The 18536-nt window shown below is 41.9% G+C and overlaps 1 protein-coding gene across 1 annotated transcript in view; it reads right to left on the reverse strand.

The window, feature by feature from the left end:
- The window catches only part of cdh5 (cadherin 5), a 37410-nt gene extending 20423 nt beyond the window's left edge, over positions 1-16987 (reverse strand). The window contains exons 1-2 of the mRNA XM_071529664.1: positions 16249-16987; positions 1083-1298 (exon numbers count right to left, since the gene is read on the reverse strand). Coding sequence (XP_071385765.1) covers positions 1083-1295 — 213 coding nt within the window. The 5' untranslated portion in view covers positions 1296-1298; positions 16249-16987. The remainder of the gene's footprint in view (positions 1-1082; positions 1299-16248) is intronic.
- Positions 16988-18536: the final 1549 nt, after the last annotated feature.

An 18536-nucleotide genomic window follows, 5' to 3' on the forward strand; every position in this document is an offset into this window, starting at 1 on the left:
GACAGTCTGGGGTTGGGGTGTGTCGTTTCATAATGTGGCCGTTGTGAAGCCCTTTAAGATTGCACCTGTAATTAAGGGATATACAAATAAACCTGACTTGACTTGGTCCAGCTTCCCTTGCACCATTTGGTGCCTTCAAACACTGCACCAAAGAAGACCAACCAAGACCAGTATACTGCACCACACTACACTGAATATGCAAAATATTAGGGACAACTTCCGGATGTTGAATTTGCACAATCCACATCTCAATTGTCTCAAAGCTTAAAAATGCTTCTCTCTGCTTCTCTTTATCTGCATCTCCTCCTTTGTGATTGTTCAACCCCCTGGAGTCTCAGTTATTGTATACGATAACAAACAACCCATTGTCATATTTTCATAAATTATTTACTTGTATGACTAACAAACAGAGAAATGCTCTATTTGTTGACAATTTCTTTGTTGACATGAACATTTCTGTGAATTTCTAAATCTGTTGTCTCTGTTTCTTTGTCTCCAGTTCTTCTGAGTTGCTATATAGTCTCTTAAAACTGAATTTATGATAAGATACACTTGTATCTGAGTTTGCACTGAATAAGTGGATATCAGCACTAAGGGGGTAACAGTAGTTTTTAAGTGTTAAACAATTGCCAATTTCAATGTATACCAAAATTACAAAAATGGGCTTTACGGTTTTAATAAGGGAAAAAACAATTTACCAAAAAACATGCTCAACCCTCAGTTATTTATGTGGGTGCTGAATCCTCAAAAAATGTGTAACGAAATACTCCAGGACAGCACTCCAATTAATTAATTTACATTTATTGCCACACAGACGTTTCGGGCAAGACGCCCTTCTTCAGTGAGCTTTTTAGGCAAATAAGCAATAAATAAATATAAATTAATTAATTGGAGTGCTGTCTTGGAGTATTTCGTTTTAATAAGGGAAATCAATGAGGGATAATCTGGATTCACCTCATCAGTGTATTTCATGAAAAGAGTAAGTGTCCCAAATATTTTTAAACAATCAGCGTCTTTTCTGGAAGACCCTGGATGAAAGCAAGGGAACTACTAGGTCAGACCAGGTGCTGACGATACCCTACCTGTCCTATCTTGTAAGGACTGGGCGCGGGCTTCTCCTCTTCCACATACAGAGAGTTCCAGATCCAGTCTCTCTTCTGCCTGGACAGGACGGGGTACGACTCCTTCCTCACCACCTCAGCAGGAAGGCCAGAGTCTTCGCTCTCTGCCGGTGTGACGGCGAGAGAGGCGGCCAGGGCCATGAGCCCCATCGTCCACAGCTGAAGCCAAGCCATCGTCTGGGATAGGAGAGAGGGGAAATAGGGGGATAGAGAAGAGAGGAAGGAGACAGCGCAGAGTGAGAGAAGAAGAGAGGAGGTGGGGGGAGAGGAGAGGGAAGAAAGAGAATAAGAGGGAAGAGAAGGAAAAAAGGGGATATGGGGGAAAGAGAGAGGTAAAAGAGAATGAATGAGAGGGTGAGAGAGAGGAAGAAGAGATGTGGGAAAGGAAGGGAGCAGAGATGAATAAGAGGGGAGAGAAAATGAGAGAGGAGAGCAGAGAGAGAGAGAGGAGAGAGACAGAGGGAGATGGAGGGAAGATGAGAGACAGAGAGAGAGAAAGAGGGCAAAGAGAGAGGTAAAATAGAGGTGATGGAGGGGTAAGAGATGGAAAAAGAAAGGGTGAGAGAAGAGAGAAGCGAGAGAGGAAGAAGAGATGACGAAGGAGAGAGCAGAGAGGAGTAAGGGGGGAGAGAAAATGAGAGAGAGGAGAGAGAGAGAGAGAGAGAGAGGGAAGAGGAGAAGGGAGAAAGAATAAGAGAGGGAAGAGAAGGCAGAGATGGGAAAGAGAGAGGTAAAAGAGAGGGAATGGAGGGGGTATGAGACGGAAAAAGAAAGGGTGAGAGAAGAGAGGTGAGAAGAAGGGATGAGAAGGGAGAGAGCAGAGAGATAGAGAGAGGAGAGGGACAGAGGGATGATGAGAGAGAGACAGAGAGAGAGAGGAAGAGAGAGGAAAGAGAGAGGTAAAAGAGAGGTGATGGAGGGGAAAGAGATGGAAAAAGAAAGGGTGAGAGAAGAGAGGTGAGAAGAAGAGATGAGAAGGGAGAGAGCAGAGAGGAGAGAGAGAGAGGGAGATGGAGGGGAGATGAGAGAGAGAGACAGAGAGAGAGAAACAAAGGGGAAAGAGAGAGGTAAAAGAGAGGTGATGGAGGGGAAAGAGACAGAAAAAGACAGGGTGAGAGAAGAGAGAAGCGAGAGCGGAAGAGGAGATGACAAGGGAGAGAGAGAGACAGAGAGAGAGGGAGGAAGAGAGGGAAAAGAGTGAGGTAAAAGAGAGGTGATGGAGGGGAAAGAGACAGAAAAAGAAAGGAAGGGTGAGAGAAGAGAGAAGCGAGAGAGGAAGAGGAGATGAGAGAAAATGAGAGAGGAGAGAAAGAACGAGAGAGGGAAGAGAGGGGGGAAAAGGAAAGAGGTAAAAGAGATAGGGATAGGGCGGTATAAGAGACAGGAAAGAGAAAGAATCAGAGAAAAGATGAGAAGGGAGAGAGCAGAGAGGGGAGAAAATTAGAGAGTAGAGAGAGAGAGAGAGTGAGAGAGAGGGAAAGGAAGAGAGAGCAGATCACATTAAAACCACTTATCAGCCGAGGACAGGCGGCTTGCCTGTGCCAGGCTGAGAGACTCAGACTGAAGGCCAAGGACTCTCCGTCCCTCAGTTGACTGCCGAGCCTGAGGTCTAGCTATCGTTCAGGACCAGGACTCTTAAACCTTTTCAGCCTGGGACCCCAACGAAACATTTAGCCTCTCATCCTGGGACCCGGCCTGAGAGCGTATCACTACCCCCGGGCCGTGTGGGGATCTATTAAACATAGACCCGCGACCCATTTTAGGTCCTGACCCATTGATGTAGCATATGAGAGAGAGAGAGAAAGAGAGAGAGAGAGAGAGAGACAGAGAGACAGAGAGAGAAGCTGACATTAAAACCACTTAGGATGTCTGTCTTTATCAGCCACTAGAAAGGCCATTTTGCATGAAGGGACTGTTTGACATTTTGAATTTTTGATTGCCATTTTCTTTTTTTCTTTTTATAAGACTCATCACATTGTGGAAAAAAGTTTCTCTGCTGGCTCTTTCGTTAAAGCAAGAAATGGCTTGGTAGCGTGTAGCAATTCCTCATTTAAACCAATGTGTTGGTGGCAGGTAGACAGCAGATGTTCCAGTGTTAATTTGTTTTTATAGGGCTTATATAAACACTGGCATGTGTTGATTTTTACACATTCAGAGTTCAATTTGCACGAGGGAAGAGGAGGGTATTCTTGTGACTACAGGCTGTCCTTCAACTGGAGGACAAGCAAGACGCCGAGTCTGTTCTGTAGCTGAACCTGACCTCTGACCTCCCTGGAGGAGGTGGGGGGTGGGTAAGAGGGGGATTTCCCTGTGGGGATCAAAACAATAATCTATCACATCAAGAAGAGAGAGTGAGGGCATCGAGCCTGAGAAACAAAAAAATGTAAGGATCTCTCATTAAAAGATGATGTTCACTAAATCTCTCCTGGATATGTGGATTTGAGAAACTGATGGGGTGGGGGGATGGGGTGGGGGGTTAGGCTGTGTCTGTCCGTCCAGCCTGACGATATCATGCCAAACGTGATACTTCAGGTGATATCTGAGACACAACTGGTCCGTTTTTGATGGCATTTGGCACTGTGTTCTGAGGCCGGTTGCATAAAGATACACCTAGCCTTTAGACTTAAATCAGACTCAGATTTAAGCATGAGGATGGTTTCTCTAGGAAATCCCAGTCGCTCCACTGCTTCTTGTTGTAAATCTCTAATGAGTTGTTTCTGTCTCAAACTCGCTCTCTTCTTCAGGCTCTTTCCAAAAACCAAAGATTTGCCATCTTGTCTGAAATAGCGACAGTATTTAAACTCCCCACTCTGACAGTTAGGCCGACTCATTGCCATAGCAACAAAGTTCTTAACTCAAGCTTAGCCGGGGGGGGGAGGGGCTAACTTTCCTACCTCAAAGACAGTCTTCATTAGACTAGTCCAACCTGAGAATCTAAGACCAATGGTGTTCAAATTACACCAATTGGCCTAATGAGGCCACTGGGGGGGGGGGGGGGGGGGGGGCTAACTTTCCTACCTCAAAGACAGTCTTGATTAGACTAGTCCACCCTGAGAATCTAAGACCAATGGTGTTCAAATTACACCGATTGGCCTAATGAGGCCACTGTACTTAAAAGTCAAAATTTAAAACCCAAACATGATATCTCAAACACTGCTGGTCTGATTTTGATGAAACTTATGCATTTTGGCACTGTGTTCTGGCATTTAAAAACATTACACTGATTGGCCTGATGGTGGTGCTTCAATTAAAATTTCAAAAATTGAAAGGCCATAACTCCTACCCCATAAGTCTGATTGACACACAACCTGCTACACAAATCCAGCTGTCATTACAAATTACATTGATTGGCCTAAAAAGCGCTATAATTTAAAGGTCAAAATTTTAAACCCAAATGTGATATTTCAGACACCACTGGTCCAATTTTAACAAAACTTGATGCATTTGACACTGTGTACTTTCATTTGAAAACATTACACTTATTGATGGAGATGTTAAAGTTAGTTTCAAATGCTGAAAGTCCCTTACTCCTGCATAATAAGTCCAATTACTGACTCTGATTAATGACTCTGATGTCATTGCATCTGTATATATTGTTGTTGTATATGCAAATACAGTATATGAATGTATGTGTCTTAGCGTGGTATGGAAGTATATATGTGTGGGGTAGGTGTTAGTGTTATGTATGTATGAATGTAAGTAACGGGAGCTGGGGCTTTTAACCAAAGTCAAATTGTATGTGTACATGTTGCATACTTGGCCAATAAAGCCTGATTCTGATTGACATGAAACTTGCTACACACATCCAAAAATCCTTACAAATTACACTGATTGGCCTAATGGGGTCGAATACAATGTTTTTTTTAAAGAATTCACGTTATTACCATGCCTTATGATCAGTCGCATATTTGCGAACTTGTACAATCTCTTCTTAAAGCCAAAGACAAGAAAACAAACTCACTAAACTGTACTGCAAGCTGCCCTATGGAAAATGAATGAGAGACTGATTTTGTGGACATATCATTTTGTGTTTTAGCGTTTGCTTTCAAATAAAATTCCCTGGTATCGTCTCAGTCACCTTTACAATCTTTACCTGTTCACTTTCTTTGAAGCTGCACGTTGATGTGGTGTGTGCTGTGACACAGAGAAATCGGATATATTTTCACTTTCTTGATTCTAGTGATGAGAGACAGTAATAAATATTCGCTGTTACAGACCAAACTGTCCTAAGGCGGGGGGATAAAACTCCTGTGAAATTTGAAATTCAGTGGCGTTACCATTCAAAATTTAAACTAAACTGGCAGCTAATCAGATTTACGGCTTTTTTATTGATTAGGAGTTAGAAGTCGTTTCAGCGTCTTGCATCATTTGTCCCAGCCTGCAAGCCATTAGAGCATTATTTAACCAAAATAAAAACGTAAAAGGCACACAAACACCAGGATTCTAGTTAAGTTTGGCTTTTCCTCCCTCTCTCTCTCTCTCTCTCTCTGTCGCCTTCTGTCTGTCTCTCTGTCTCCTTCTCTGTCTGTCTCTCTGTCTGTCTGTCTCTCCCCGCCAGGCTCTATCTAATAAAGCAGAAATGCCAGGAAAATAATCTTCAAAACATTTTAGCCCGTGCGCTCTGCGCTGCAGCAGATATCTCACCACAGCCCCGCGCCGTCCCAGCAGACAGATTAGTGCATCTTATTGTCTTGCAGCCATTAGCAGCAGAGAGAGAGCGAGAGAGAGAGATTAGGATGAGGGGATTAAAGCGGTACAAAGTCTTCTCCCTCTAATGGCCTAATCTGGTATTCTGCTGACCCTCCCTGACCTCTTCACACGGCTCCCCGCAAATCAGCTCAAACAAAGACCCAACAATGTTTTTTTGGCCTTGGTTGCACATCCTTTTGTTTTGGTATTATTTTCCCCTCTTGTATTTTTTTAGGCTTTGTTGTATTTCCTTTATATTAAATTAATTAAACTAAATTAATTAAATGTACAGTACATAAAGTACATCGTCCTTTAGTATATTTTACAATGGACTTCTGAATGGGAGTGTAACAGACTGCAGATAGAAGGTGTATGCAGGAATTTGAGGCAAATATCTACCGCTATTCTTCTGTTCCTGAATCCCCACAGCCTGGTAATAAACAGCAAGGGACAGCAACTAAACCAAACAGAGGTAATAAAGTGTTTTTTAATTATTTTTCCGAATACCTTAATCTCACGCCCCACTGACCTCCTCTGACCACAACACATCATTCTCACCAAATCACCTGCACAGTGTTTTTTGGGCCTCCACTATGCATCCCTCTGCTTTTCGTCTTCCTCCTATTATAATATTTACATTTTCATTGTTTCACAGCAATAATAATTGCAGCTAGTCTGCCTGGTAATATTTGTTGTTTGTCCCATTCTGTCACTGTTTTTCAGACCCTTCTTAAAACTTATTTTTACTTCCTTGCTTTCAATTGATCTCTTTGTTGCATTTAGTTTGCCTTCTACTGACTGTGTGTGTGTGTTTGCTCTTTTTATCTGCTCTTCTGTGTTATAGATGTGTATGTGTGTGTGTATTTCTGTATCTCTGTAAAGCACCTTGGTACATTCTTATTCAACATGTTGTTTTGTAAAGCACTTTGATACAAACATTGCTTTGTTTTTAAAGCGTTGTATAAATAAACTTATTTTCCCTGCATACACTAAATTAACTCAACGTACTTATGACATTTCTCTCTCCCTCTCTCTCTCATCTTTCTCTCTCTCTACTATATGATACATGAAGCCTCAGAAATATGAGTTTAAATGCAACTTGAAAGAGTTGAAAATGTCACAGATTTGATGAGAGAGACACAAAAACTGAGCGGTAAAGAGGTAAGGAAGGCAGAGAGCCAGGAACACAGGATACTCCAATAGAAATGAATTGGAGTTGTGCGTGCCAAAAGCTAAAATCGTAAAACGAAATAAATAAATAAATAAAGCCGTGATGAATCACATCCTTGGAAAGAACTGCTTTGTGAGAGTTTAATCTTTCTCTAATGACCTCGCCTCCTACAATCACCTTGAACACCCAACAAACACCGACATTTTTAATGGCCGTTGCATGCATTTGTGTGTGTGTGTGTGTGTGTGTGTGTGTGTGTGTGTGTGTGTGTGTGTGTGCTTATCCAGCTGTAACGTCCTCTTGTTATGTATAGGCTACACTTTTTTTTGTACAGGCTAAGTACAACAAATACGACTATAATGACCTGAAATGAGCTGAGCTGAGCAGAAACTGAAATCTGCTTTAAACCAAATCTCAAACAATTCATGATATACTGTAGTTTTAATACTCCATTGGTAATTATTAATTAAGTTATTTCAAATTATTAAGAAATTATGAGAGGAGAGATGAGTAGCTAACATATTTTTAGTTTAATTTAGTTGACTTTATTTCAGGTTATTGAACAATTCTTAAAACATGTTAGAAACACATGTTAAAAACAGTTAGAAAGTTATACAGTAACTCAGTGTTTGGGGTTGCCCTTCCTTCCCACCTCCTTTTTTAACACAGATAATCTTTTAGTAGCTTGTCTTCACACATTCGTTTCACACTGAGAGACGGCTACTGCTCAACACCAAACATGATATTTCCTGTCAGTGTCTTGCCGTCTCTCCTCTCTTCACCCTGCGGGGGGGGGGATTCACGGTGCGTCGGCCTGGATCCTGCAGGAACAACACAACCGAACCTGCTATGTTCTCCAGCTGTGGCGTCCAGAACAGAACCGAGGACCTACGACCGGTATGAGCATCGAATGAGTGGAGTCTGTTTTTAAAGACAACGACGCCAACGGAAATAAGTGTGACTCTTGTGCTATTTTTTTTTTTTACAAATATTGAGATGCATGCAAGTTTTTAACATGTGATTTAAGCAGCCTGGTCTCATGAAATGTTGTAAAATGAGAGAAATCCGTTTCACCACCTAAATATTACATGGAGTCACGACTAGAAACAGGCAGTTGCCTATCCTTAAAGGTATAATATGTAACATTTCCGCATTAAAATATCTAAAAACGACTAGACCTATGTTATTAGATTTTTTTGAGTTGTGTACTTGCATTATCCCAAATGTTTCCAACAATGTTCAAACCCAGAGAGAGAGATCTGTAATTTTATTCAAGGTAACGGTGCGTTTCATTTGGTCGCCTGTCAGTGGCGTCATATCCCCTTTACCCCCTAACTTCCGGGAAAACACGGGAAACACCAGATGATCCGTCAGAGAGTGAGGAAGGAAATCGGCCAACTAGCTAGTTCACCGACTTCCTTCCTCACTCTCTGACGTATCGTTAGCCGCTCCAGCCGCTCTGTTGTTTTTCTCATTCTATTGTTTTTATCGCTCACTCGTGACGGATCACGATTATTCATTCCCGTTTGCTGCGCGTTCTGTCGCTGAAGCTGTCCCCGTAAAAAAAAAACTCCCATGATCCCAAGCTACTTCACGACATCATCAAACTACGTCTTTTGTTATTGTTTTGATTGAGAGACCCCTAGCGGCAGAAAATGACATACTGTGCGTTTAACCAAAGTTTTAGTTGCCTAAATCTAATCCTATGCTTAAAGTCCCACTGAAACGGAAGTCAGAGCGTCTTTAGCTTCTGTACTGTGACGTATTTCCCAGTGAAACGGAATATTTGAGCGGTGTACAGTTACAAGAGGGATTTAAATCAAATCCTTCGCATTTGATTGGACCGCTAAACAGTGGGCGGGGCTTAGAGTTTAGCGCGATATGGAGCTACAGAGAGAAACAGAGCTACAGAGGACTGTTGGCTCCACACACACCAGGAAGATTGAATCAAGAATGATTGATGGGTAGATGTCATGATATTATTGGTTGAAATTGGTTGGTTCATGCTTATGTAAGCACACGGCATATTGTGTTTTACAGGAAGAAAACATGATTGGATTTTGATATAAGAATACAAAGAAATTGATTTTTAGGGGTTTTTTTTGGCATATATTGTTAAATAGGTGCACAATATGACTGGGGATGTGATCTAAAAGGGTTAAAAATGCATTTTTCATTTCATCTCTACTTTAAGCAAAGTTTTAGTTGTCTAACCTTAACCCTAACATTAACTGAAGTTTTTTTTTAGTTGCATAAAGCTCATCTTTTCACGTGACGAACACGTGAAAATGGCGTGGCCAATTTGAAAATCTGAAAATCTAGGCCTAATAAAGAAATAAAAGACATAAAATTTTAATAAGTTAGATAATATCAAATAATATACAAACATAGCTTAATAAGTCTTAAAATCACTATTTAAAACTGAAGCACTTAGCGTTTTCGGGTTGTTTCAGAGTCTGTCGTGATCTACGATAAGTTTTGCGAGTGTCTAAGATGCTTTTTGGAAACACGTCAAAAAACAAGAGTAAGATGGATGCGACAATCATCTCAGACTTAAGGATGCTTTTGGGAAAGAAAAGCGTTCTTCACACTCCGAGCCAATCGAACTCCTATACTTTTCCTTCCATTAGGTCTTCGTTATCCCACTTTCTCTAATATGAATTTCTCTAGGTGTGAGTCAGAGCTGCAGTGCAGAGAGTCCAAAACCCCTAAATTGTATGATGACAAATACAGTAAATCTTGCCTCACCGCCACACACACACACACACACACACACACACACACACACACACACACACACACACACACACACACACACACAGTATGCCATGCTATGAATGGGTGCACACAGTCATTTCTGCGATGACAAATCAGTTGGGTGTATTTTCCCTAAAAGGGCATCTTTTAAAAAACACACTTCCGCCGCCCCTTTTATCAGCATCAGGAAGTGTAAACACAATGCCTTCTGGGAAATACCGTCAGCTCTGCTAATGAAGGGTCATCATTAGTGAGCGCACACACCCTTCCTGCTATTCAGCTGCTATATGCTAACACCCCCCCCCCCCTCCCCCCGTCTCTCCCTCTATATGTCTCTCTCACACACACAGTCTCTCTCTAAATGTCTCTCTGAATGTCTCTCTCTCACACACTGTCTCTCTCTAAATGTCTCTCTGAATGTCTCTCTCTCACACACAGTCTCTCTCTAAATGTCTCTCTGAATGTCTCTCTCTCACACACAGTCTCTCTCTAAATGTCTCTCTGAATGTCTCTCTCTCACACACAGTCTCTCTCTAAATGTCTCTCTCTCACACAGTCTCTCTCTAAATGTCTCTCTGAATGTCTCTCTCTCACATACTCTCTCTCACTGTCACACATTGTCTGTGCCTCTCTCTCACTGTCTCACACTGTCCGTCTCTCTCTCGCTTTCATACTGTTACTGCCTGTCTGTCTATCGCTGTTTTGCACCATTTCTGTCTCTCTCTCTCTCTCGCTGTCTCACATTGTTTCTATCTGTCTGTCTCTCTCGCTGTCTCACACTTTTTCTCTCTCTCTCGTCTCACACTGTTTCTGTCTCTCTCTCTCTCTCTCGTTGTCTCACACTGTTTCTGTCTCTCTCTCTCTCTCTCGTTGTCTCACACTGTTTCTGTCTCTCTCTCTCGCCATCTCACACTGTTTGTCTCTCTCTCTCACTGTCTCACACTGTTTCTGTCTCTCTCAGTCTCACACTGTCTCTCTCTCTCTCGCCATCTCACACTGTTTCTGTCTCTTGCTGTCTCATACTGTATGTCTCTCTCTCACTGTCTCACTCGGTTTCTGTCTCTCTCGCTGCCTCACACTGTTTCTGTCTCTCTCAGTCTCACACTGTCTTTCTCTCTCTCACTGGCTCACACTGTTTCTGTCTCTCTCTCTCTTGCTGTCTCACACTGTTTCTGTCTCTCTCTCGCTGTCTCAAACTGTATGTCTCTCTCTCTCACTGTCTCACTCTGTTTGTTTCTGTCTCTCTCGCTGCCTCACACTGTTTCTGTCTTTCTCTCAGTCTCACACTGTCTGTCTCTCTCGCTGTCTCACACCATTTATGTCTCTCCCTCACTGTCTCACTCTGTCTCACTCTCTCGCTGTCTCACACTGTCTCTCTCTCTCTGTGTCTGACACTGTTTCTGTCTCTCTCTCACTCTCTCTTCCTGTCTGTCTGCATTTCTTGCTCTCTTTTTCCATCCCTCTTTTCTCCCTGAGCGTTTTTTTGCTCTCTCTTGTTGCATCAGAGTGGAAAACTTATTTTTCTGTTAAAGCAATTTCTATTTCTGTCTCCTCTCTGTCATTCTTCTCTTTCCCTCTCTCCTTCACCCTCTTCCTCCCTCCTTCTCTCCCTAAAAGCAAATTTATCAAGACGAACTGTAGCCAAAGATCTAGTGGAAGGTAAACCCACATTTTATTCATCAAATACAGTTTACTCACATTTTTATTGAGCTCATATCAATCTTTATGATATAAAAAACATAGATGGCATCCAACTGATGTCATTACAGGAGATGTGGGTATTCTCACGAAGATAAAACATAAATTTATGCTTTTCTGAAAAATTATATGATTTTTGTTCATATTGGTGATTGTTCACCTTATGATAATCACCGACTGGAGGTCATAGTTTACCCGACTTTTAATTTCCCACTGCATCACTGACTGAAAAAACGCTTCACGCATACAAGACTCACTTCAGGATTACACAAAGTTATTCACAATTTCTATCAAAGACAAGCATCCGGGACTATCTGTAATTAAAGCTGTGCGATGTATCAGTCTGCCGGCTAGGTAGCGTGTGTGTGTGTGTGTGTGAGAGTGTGTGTGTGTGTGTGTGTGTGTGTGTGTAGTCGAGAGAGAGAGAGCGAGACAGACACAGTTGTCATTCTCGGGGATGTTTTGTGACTAGCAGACAGGTCTGACCTAGTTTCAGCTCAGTCTACCAAACACTAAAGCACAGAAACTAGTCAACAAGACTTCATAATCCTCCGTCTCCGTCAGCGGCGGAGCCACAGGACTCGTCTGCTCTGTCAAACTGGTGGGGAACTTATCAGCTGGAGTAGTTTCTGTATTTTAGTGTTTAATAGACTCAAGTATAATTACGTTTTTTTTTTTTTTTATGAATTAGATACACTGCATGAAATCAAGCCATTTAGTCTATTATTGAGTCCTAAAATCGTAATTTTCTTGAAATAAGTGAAAAAATCTGCCAGTGGGGTTTGATAATTTCACTTGTTTCCAATGCAAATCAACTTGTTTCAAGTATTTTGTTGAATCACGTGTCTATTTTCCTGATAGTAGTGATCTGCCTTATTCTGACTTGTTTCAAGATATTGACACTCATTCCTAGAAAATTTGTTAAAGAGGTGAAACTGCATTGGATTTGATTTGAAGGCTGAATATTAGACTAAACATGGACGTCTTCTGCATTGTATGTGACATTCAGATGAATTTTGTGTGTGTGTGTGTGTGTGTGTGTGTGTGTGTACAAAGCTGTGTGCTCGACCCTGTAACCTTCTGTTCCAAAGAGCATGTTCAGTAGTTGTGCCAAATCCATTCTATTCTATCCTGTTCTATTCTATCCAATGTTATGATTTACCTGATTTAAAGCTGAAGATATGATATTTGCCTGATTGTAAAGCTGCACTAGGCAAAATCGCACAAATGGCAGCGAGAGGTAACTGTGTGAATTTTGAAGACTTCATTACCCAGAATTCATGTTAACGTGACATCAGTAAACTGCTCAGACCTAAATGTCTTCTTCTTAGTGTCTGGTGGTGAAGAGGTTCAGCTGTGAGTGACTCCAGCTTTCTCTCTGCTGTTTAAGAGACAGTTTTGGATTTCGCTCTGAAGTTTTGATTCGTCACTCCCTGTGGGCGGACAAGTGACTGTACCTGACACCGAAATAATAATCATTTGAGCATATAGGGTGAAAATACAGTGTCTCAGTTAGGGAGGATGGGACAGTCTTCTCTACTGCAGCCCCAATTTGTGATTTAGACTGATAACATAGTGTATTTTTATATCAAATCTTGCCTAGAGCAGGTTTAAAGGGGAATGCCACCCATTTTAAGAATTCACATGTTATTTATTTCTGTGCCCCAGGACAGTTCAGTCAATATTTGTCAACGATAGTCCAGCATCAATATCCAAACACCAGGAGATTGAATATTTGTTTACAGTATGGCAAGGGAAGCGATTTAACAACCTCAAATCAGTGATGTTATGCTGTTGAATAGTGTGTGTGTGTGTGTGTGTGTGTGTGTGTGTGTGAGTGTGTGTGTGTGTGGATTAAAACAGGTTTAATCACAGAACAGCTTCTAACAATCTGTCCGCCAGCAAGTCACACTAGTCTAGGAACTGCTGTCTGCTATTGCTCTCTCTCTCTCTCTCTCTCTCTCTCTCTCTCTCACACACACACACACACACACACACACACACACACACACATACTGTGTCCTCACTGGCACTCTGTCATGTCACTCAGCGTATTCATGATTGGTCCAGTGTTTTTTTTTTTTACTCTACAACAAAAGCGACGGTAATTAGATTGCAGTACGATGAATGTCGAAGGTTTTGATTGATGCTGACTGGCAATATCTCTGACAGTTATGACCGACAGTAATTAGATACTTTCAATCCCTACAGTTGCTACAAGTATGATATCCAAATTGGTTTTGGTCCAGTTGTCAGTCATCTTTGCTAAAGGCGATATTCCCAACTGCATTGCTTCAAATAATGGACAGATTAAAGGAGACCTACTATGGGGATCCAAATTTTCCTCTGTTTCTATAAACATATATAATCAAAGATAGTTGTTAAAATTAGATTTAATCACTCAAATTCAAAAGTTATTGCATTTTCAAAAATCCATCCTTTTTTTCAGACTAATTCCAGTCAACACATCACAGCTGGACTTGGACCTGATTGGCTCGCTTCAGTAAATAATTGCTAAAATCCGTCCAATCAGGCAGGTTTGCTGCGAATGAGCTTCGTTTGAATTAAAGGAGCTGCTGTTGTCGGCCAATCAGAGTCCAGTATTGTGACTGTTCTGCCTGTGAGGATTTAGTCTTCAAATGCATTCAATAAATTGCCTTTTACATCATCTTATCCTGAGTATGTTTGACAATAAAACTGAATAAATGGGACCTTTAAGAGGCAGATTCAAATGTAAACAGTGAGCAAGCGTGATATGAACCAGAAATGTATTTTGTTTAGGTTTTTCAATGTGCTATTTGACGAAATCTCTGAGGAGGATGGGCCAAAAACTGTTCAAACGACACATATCATGTCCTGTCATAATCCATCTGCATGCATGTTTCATATTTTGAATGAGCTGCGATCTGGAATAACAGAGAAAATTCAATACTTTTTTGGTCTTCTCAAGACCAAAAAACAATGTCCATTCCTGGGGGATGGGATGAAAAAGGATGAGAAATTCTGCCTCTGTCAAGATAGATAGATAGATAGATAGATAGATAGATAGATAGATAGATAGATAGATAGATAGAATACAGGTCAGTCACTAAAATAAAACCCTAACTGGGTCTTTCAGTAGTAATCAGTGACTTCAGCTGGGCGTACATCATCACAGCTGGACAGCTTGTCAACCAGCCTGACATATATCTGAATGAATGAATGGCTGTAATCATGAAACTAGTGTGTGTGTGTGCATCCGTTTCTGTGTGAGTGTGTGTGTGTGTGTGTGTGTGTGTGGGTGAAGTCTCCCAGATGGCGTCTAAAGGATTTTCCCTGATAGTTCTCCCTCTCCAGGAATTAGACCAGCGGGTTTAGTTACAGCAGCCGCATGTCGTCGCAAAACAACCAAATCAAATCAACTCAAAACTCTGTCGCTAAGAGCAAATCCAACCCAACTCACAACTCTCACGTATTACGTCCGTGTTAACATGGACAGTCCGGTCCAAGTCCAGGAGCAAGTTTCTGATGAACGAAGAGTTTCATCCCAAAGTGAGATGGACACCAGGTGAAAACAGTGGCGTCTACTCTTAGAAAACGAAAAGAAATTACGGTACTTTGTAAAAAAACACAGCAGATAAATCAAGTCCTCAGCTGACGAAATGAGACCATTTAACTTAACTGGATCCTCTACTGCAGTGGTTCTCAACGTGGGGTCCGGGGACCACCAGGGGTCCTTGAGGGGGTTCCACAGGTTGCCCGGCAAATTGATGAATTGTTAAACTTCTGCATTATTTCATTTACAAGAAGTTAACACAGTTAGAGAATGTAGAAGAACGACTGTTTTGATCATAGTTCCACTCTTATCTCTCTACCTACAATACAGATAGTCATGGAATTCTGGACAAAATAATTTCTAACAATAAAAATTTTCTCAGATTTGGGTCTGAGAGACAAAATCTCATCAAATGGGGGTCCGTGGCTCTAATGTGGACTAAATTAGGGGTCCTTGATATGAAAAAGGCTGAGAATCACTGCTCTACTGTATATTTAAGAAATATTGAATTATAACTTCAGATAATAAGCTATTTTTCTCCCCCAAAAATGAATATATTATAGCATTTTGGACTAGAACTCTTAATAGATTGAACAGTTGAAGATCTTCTGGTGGATTTTCTTTGCTTTTAATTTTTGCCTTCTCTGTTTTACAAAATCATCCTGTATAGTCCTGTATAGATATATATCGTCTTAAATGGTCACAGCAGTCTGTCTTCAGGGAGTGTGTGTGTGTGTGTGTGTGTTGGGGGGGGGGGGTTAGTGCTCAATTACAGCATTCAAATCTCGACGGAGCTGTCCAACATCATTGGAGTAACATATGTGAATGGTGAGAGGGGCTGGCGGTCTCTCCTTGAAGGGATAATAACCGTCATTTTCATTTTCCAGCAGATTTCTAAGTTATTTCTGCGCCTTGTCCCGTTCACTTAGACCAGTATTCACCAATTACATCTCACACTGCGATGACCGTGATGGGAAAGTATAGGATTTTCCAGGGATTCGAGTTACATTTTCTGGCTCAAAACCAACGACACCGCTATAATATAAAGCACATTTTTTTGATCACACAAACATGGATTCGGTCCACAAAGCCAGACTCCCCTTTTACTGTGAATGAGAAATCTCCACATCTGTCTATCTTAAATAAATTCCTATTTGTTTGAGCACCCACCCACAAGCTTACACCTGCATTCACACACACACACTCACACAAACACACCTATACAAATATAAAAAACCCCTTCCAATCTTTAACATAAAACAGAAAAGGTAACTTACCAAATAGATGGAAACTCGGAGTCCAAGCCGGGTAGAAGATACCTTGTTTTGGTATAAAATCAAAGTCCAAATCACGTAGATCCTTCACGCTGTTCTCACACTGGGTTTCTACTTTATCTATTTGCTGTCTTGTGGTAGAAATCAGCAGCTGCTGGGTGATAGAGCGTTCAACAGAAGGTAAAAAAACACCTCCAGATACACCTATGTCTCTTTCTCTCGCTCTCTTCTTCTTCTTCTTCTTCTTCTTCTGTTTTTTCAGCTGGTTTCCTGCATCGAGAACAGCAGGTGTTGTAGTGCCTGGGATCTGTCTCCCAGGTTTCAGTGCGAATCCTCTTCTAGTCTGTGAACCTGTTTGTCTCTTCTGATATTACGGTCGGCGTCTCCTGAATGAGAATGAATCCCGAAGCTGGGAATCCAAAGACAGACAGACAGACGGACGGACCGTGAGCTGAAATTGAAATTGATTGGTCTGTCGCAGGTGATGGCGACCAGCAACTGAGAAAAAACTGAGATGTTTCACTCTGTCGTGACTCTTTCAGCCGTCTCTTTCTCTGTTTTGGAGTCTGATTGCTTTCTCATAAAAGATAAAAAAAAAAAAAAATTCAGGTAAAAACCCTCGGCAGTTCTTCCTTTCCTCTCTCTCTCTCAGGATCTTCAAGGTTTTTCCTCAGGTGAGAGTCCAGTATGTTTTAAGTCTCTCTCTCTCTCTCTTTTTTTCCCCTGTCTTCTCTGATGTGGTTTTCTCTCATCCAGTAGCCCAAAGTGTTGAACTCCAGCTGTCTGGCCCGGTTCTCTCTCTCTCTCTTTCTCTCTCTCTCTCTCTCTCTCTCTGACCGCACAGGTCACTGCCCACTTCCTCTACTCACTTCCTGTTATTGTGGTCAGTCTTCTTCGCTGGTGCTCCCCGCTACCGCTCCTTTTCCTGTCCTGGAGGGGGGAAACGAAAAGGGAGGGAGAGAGAGAGAGAGAGAGGGATTGAAAGAAAGAAAGAATGAGAGAGAGAGAGAGAGAGGGAGGGTTGAAACAGGGATGGTGCATATGTCAAAACAGACTCAAAGAGACTCGGAGAGGCAGAGAAAGCAGCCGGCACATGTTCATGAGGCGGATGGAGGGAGTGTGTGTGTGTGAGAGAGAGAGAGAGAGGGAGATAGAGAGGGAGGGAGGGAGGGGAGGAGGGCGAGCGAGAGCAAGGTGAGAGAGGCGTTACATCTTAACCCTTCCCAGAGAGAGAGAGAGAGAGAGAGAGAGAGAGCGAGGGGAAGACAGCGACAGAGAGATTTATTATTCATGTGTGTGAGATAAGGATTAAGTTAAACAGGTTATTGGGGATAATCCTCAGAGATTTCTCCACATAAGGCTAGTAAATATTTCAGAGGACTTCAGCGGGTGGAACGTGCGTGCGTGTGTGTGTGCGTGTGTGTGTGTGTGTGTGCCTGTGTGTGTATCTGACAGAGAGATCTCGTCTAAGCCGGTAAATGAGATGAGAGGGTGAACCCCCTCCCCTCCATCCCACCCCCCGCCCCCCTCCTCCCCCCTTGGGGGGGGAGAGTCGTTGGTAATTTGGAGAATTGGACAGGAAAGCCGGCTGTGTGTTTTTATATGAAACTCCTCCTGGCAACAGCAGTCTCGCTCTCTCTCTCTCTCTCTCTCTCACTCTCTCTCTCTCTTTCTCTCTCTCTCTCTCTCTCTCTCTATTTGCCATTTCAATTCAGCTCTATGCTCTACATGCAATATTGTCATTAAAGTTAGCAACAATATTACCAAACCACCAAGATAAAACAAAAATCTACATTTTTTACTTTAAATTGCCTTCCTTCCCTCAGTGTATCTGTGAGTGTGTGTGTGTGTGTGTGTGTGTGTGTGTGTGTGTGTGTGTGTTTCAGTGCTTTTCTCTCTATCTTTGTTTCTCTGTCTTCCTTCTTAGAATGTCTTAATAAACAACCAAAAGTTCACATATTCAAAATGTCATGATAATCTGGACCGGTCTCGATAATCATAAAAAAAAAAAAAAAATATGTAATTCATATTCAAAAGTGAGTAAGGAAACATCTGACAGGGAAGAATCAATTTTGTGTGTAAAGTATTGTTTGTTTGTTTGTTTGTTTGTTTCCCCGGCGAACACCACTTTTCAAAATGTCTTCTTGTTTTTGACGGAAAACTGACATCTAACTTCAGGACAAATCTCTCTCTTTCTGTATCTGTGTGTGTGTGTGTGTGTGTGTGTGTGTGTGTGTGTGTGTGTGTGTGTGCGGACAGCCAGTCAGTTTAGACAGATTAGAGTTGGAAAG

The sequence above is a fragment of the Centroberyx affinis genome, unplaced genomic scaffold (assembly GCF_046629955.1).
Source record: "Centroberyx affinis isolate AG114_WGS23_722 - 3 ecotype Tasmania unplaced genomic scaffold, CSIRO-AGI_Caff_v1 ptg001826l_1, whole genome shotgun sequence".
NCBI classification, from domain to species: domain Eukaryota; kingdom Metazoa; phylum Chordata; class Actinopteri; order Beryciformes; family Berycidae; genus Centroberyx; species Centroberyx affinis.